The 2,843-nt window shown below is 39.5% G+C and overlaps 1 protein-coding gene across 2 annotated transcripts; it reads left to right on the top strand.

The window, feature by feature from the left end:
- The first annotated feature begins 337 nt into the window (after positions 1-337).
- Positions 338-1,871, top strand: LOC145959831 (uncharacterized). 2 transcript variants are annotated; one of them, XR_014435193.1, is made up of 2 exons: positions 338-1,210; positions 1,337-1,871. XR_014435193.1 is itself a non-coding variant. In XM_083079022.1 (2 exons), the coding sequence occupies exons 1-2, from the start codon at positions 1,107-1,109 to the stop codon at positions 1,861-1,863; spliced, it is 666 nt and encodes a 221-aa protein (XP_082935148.1). In that variant the 5' UTR covers positions 339-1,106; the 3' UTR covers positions 1,864-1,871. The 2 variants fall into 2 exon arrangements, 1 of the variants encoding a protein (XP_082935148.1); XM_083079022.1 differs by having other exon boundaries at positions 339-1,210; positions 1,302-1,871.
- Positions 1,872-2,843: the final 972 nt, after the last annotated feature.

Raw genomic sequence — 2,843 nt, 5'->3', positions numbered from 1 at the left:
AGTTTCAACGTCATGGTCCGTTCGTGATTATCGATTGTTCTCGACAAAACGAATCGGTCAAGAGCGCAACCGTGGATGTGAGATTGGAATTCGAATGTAAGGAGAACGTGCCGGCGAATACCACTGCGTACTGTCTCATCATACACGATCGTGTGATCCAGTACAATCCGTTGACCAACGTTGTACGCAAAATCACCTAAGCGATAACATCGACACAAGAGAGAGAGGGGAGGAGAAGCAGGATATAAATCAAAGTGCTGCGAGATGATTTTAGAGTTTCCCATTCCTCTTGACTGATGCATCGGGGAGGGAGAGAGAGAGAGAGAGAGAGAGATCTCGTCATGTCCGTACCAACGTTTGTGGATTTGCAAGGATTTATTGTCGGGAGAAATTTTGTCGTGAAGGAAGCTGCGGTTCTGAGAAAGGGATATGTTCTCTCGCATTACTTTTTCGCAAGTCCCGTACCGTGGAGCGTGCTTACAAAATCTGAGCGATGTCAAGTCTCATGGGTGATTAGAAATCATCATGGATTACAATGGGAAGACGGAAACGTTCCGTATGGCTTGGCTCAGCGTGTAATTACAACAGCTGTCGATGGTACGATACACGAAGAAGAAGAAGAAGAATCGTCTGTCGTGTACGTTAAAGGACTTGAAAAGCGAAAATGGCTGACCGATATACTAGACGATGCGGGAAACGGCTATATTATTGAAACCTTGGATGCAGACTATGAAGATATTGATTCTCTAAATAAATTAGATATTACCAATAGTATGCGATGTGGAAAACATGTTAAGAATTGCGCATTACAAAATGTATTCAAAATATTTAACTGGTGGTCGCAACGCCAGAAAGAATTGCAAGAAAATAAAATATGTAAACATTAATATGTTTTATCTCTTATTTCCCCTTCCTAGACCTTTCCATGCGTTTCTAAGAATTTTTTGTCTGAGCGTTATCCCCCTTCTCCTAAAATTCAAAGCATTGATCCCCCCACCACATTATACTTTTGGAAGATGAGCGTCATGTATACTCGGTTATTTCTTATACGATCAGTGTCGCGTTAACACCGCTCTCGTGGTTCACTTTTCATAACTCCCAGAGAAATGTATTACGTCGAAAGAAACGGAAACAGCGGCATCGGAGGACGTGTGAATAATTACGTACCGAGTCGTGATAAAACTCCATCGTTTGAGAACAAATGTGACGAGTAAGTTTCATTTAACTTCTTTCTATTTTTTATATATTTTTTTTTTACAAATTGTATTATTACTATTATTTTAATTTTAATTTTTCTGTAGCATTTCGTTGGAACGTCGTGCGGTTCGTATACTAGGTAGACGATACGCATTGACAGCTACGGAATTCAAATTCCTCGAAATTGGTATCAACGTGGGTCCACCGAGTTACGTGGAGATTGCCATAGGAGATCATCGAGGAAAGGAACTGATATTATCTCTCGAAACGTGGAAGGGACTCTACGAGCAACGTCGCAATATTCAAAAATTACTTTGGAACAACTCTAAAGATGACTACAATTTCATAAGCGTTGGACCGCTAACAGTGAGAGTTCGTACGATTAACGACGTCAAACTCATAAGTCTCGAATCTTCAAACGTATGCTTGATGATGGTCGAATCGACATTACATCGTATGTTCGATCTCGATCAATGCATAGATGTAACTTTTGATCGATTGGGTAAAATTATCGAAACAGTTGATGTCAAGTTTACGCAATTCTCCAATATCGCGTCTACTGTAATAAATCCAAAAGAAATATCTAATGTAATACGCGCGAGTGACGCTTTCAACAAGCATCAGCTCGTCGATTGTGAGCTGGCAGCTTTAGTTTTTAGTTCATAGTACGTAAGAAAAAAAATATATATATATATATATATATATATATACATAAAACATAAATAAAGTTTTAAGTCTAAATCATGACGTAATTTCTTCGCACGCATTTCCATCCACCCAATCCTCTTCAAAGGAATACCGCTTATATTGTTTAATTCGAAAAAAAATCTAGAATTACTTATATTGTGGGAGAGGGGGTGTATCACAACAGCACAAAACTATTTTGTTTGCGAAAACATGTCCCGACGCGTTAGTCAGCCTTAAGACCCAATCCTCTTCAAAGGAATACCGCTTATATTGTTTAATTCGAAAAAAATCTAGAATTACTTATATTGTGGGGAGAGGGGGAGGGTACCGCGAGAGCCATTTTGTTTGCGAAAAACATGTCCCGACACGTTAGTCTCGGCCCGAAGACCCAATCCTCTTCAAATACCGCTGTTTATCAATCGGTTTATGATTGTTTATACTTGTCATAAAACATCCAACACAAGCGTCCCCCGCCCTGCCCCGCAGCCCCCGCGCCTACGAAATCCCCTCCGTCCCGCGTGACGTCATTCCCCCGCGCCGCCGAAAACCCCCTCCATCCTGCGTGACGTCATTCCCCCGCGCCGCTGAGATCCCCTCGCGCCTCACCCCCCCTGAGAGGACCTGCGTTAGAACCCGCCTTGTATACCTACTTTTAATTTTATGAACTATATAGGCAATTATATTTTAAGAACATTACATATTCATATTTAAAAGTTTTTTAAAAAGCGAGAATAGTATAAAATAAACATGTGGATTATATACATATATATATATATATATATATATATATATATATATGTATATAATATATTAAATTAAGTAAAATGTGTCTCAATTAATGCTTGACGGACAGCCATACCTTCTCCAGGATGTGGTGGTATTGGATCTATTGGTATGGGCAATTCAAGAGGAATATTATTATCAATTTTTTATTAAAGCGTCTTTAATTATAAGAGCAA

The sequence above is a fragment of the Camponotus vicinus genome, unplaced genomic scaffold (assembly GCF_025532165.1).
Source record: "Camponotus vicinus isolate PSW18456_S1 unplaced genomic scaffold, iyCamVici1.0 SCAF_1, whole genome shotgun sequence".
Taxonomy (NCBI): Eukaryota; Metazoa; Arthropoda; class Insecta; order Hymenoptera; family Formicidae; genus Camponotus; species Camponotus vicinus.
Note: the sequence above shows the minus strand (reverse complement) of the source record. Positions and strands in the feature narration are given on the sequence as shown.

Bases quoted from the DNA above. Each gene is read 5' to 3' on its own strand.
- LOC145959831 (XM_083079022.1), top strand. From the start codon at position 1,107: ATGTATTACGTCGAAAGAAACGGAAACAGCGGCATCGGAGGACGTGTG. The intron at 1,211-1,301 runs GTAAGTTTCATT...ATTTTTCTGTAG, and splicing joins TTTGAGAACAAATGTGACGA to CATTTCGTTGGAACGTCGTG.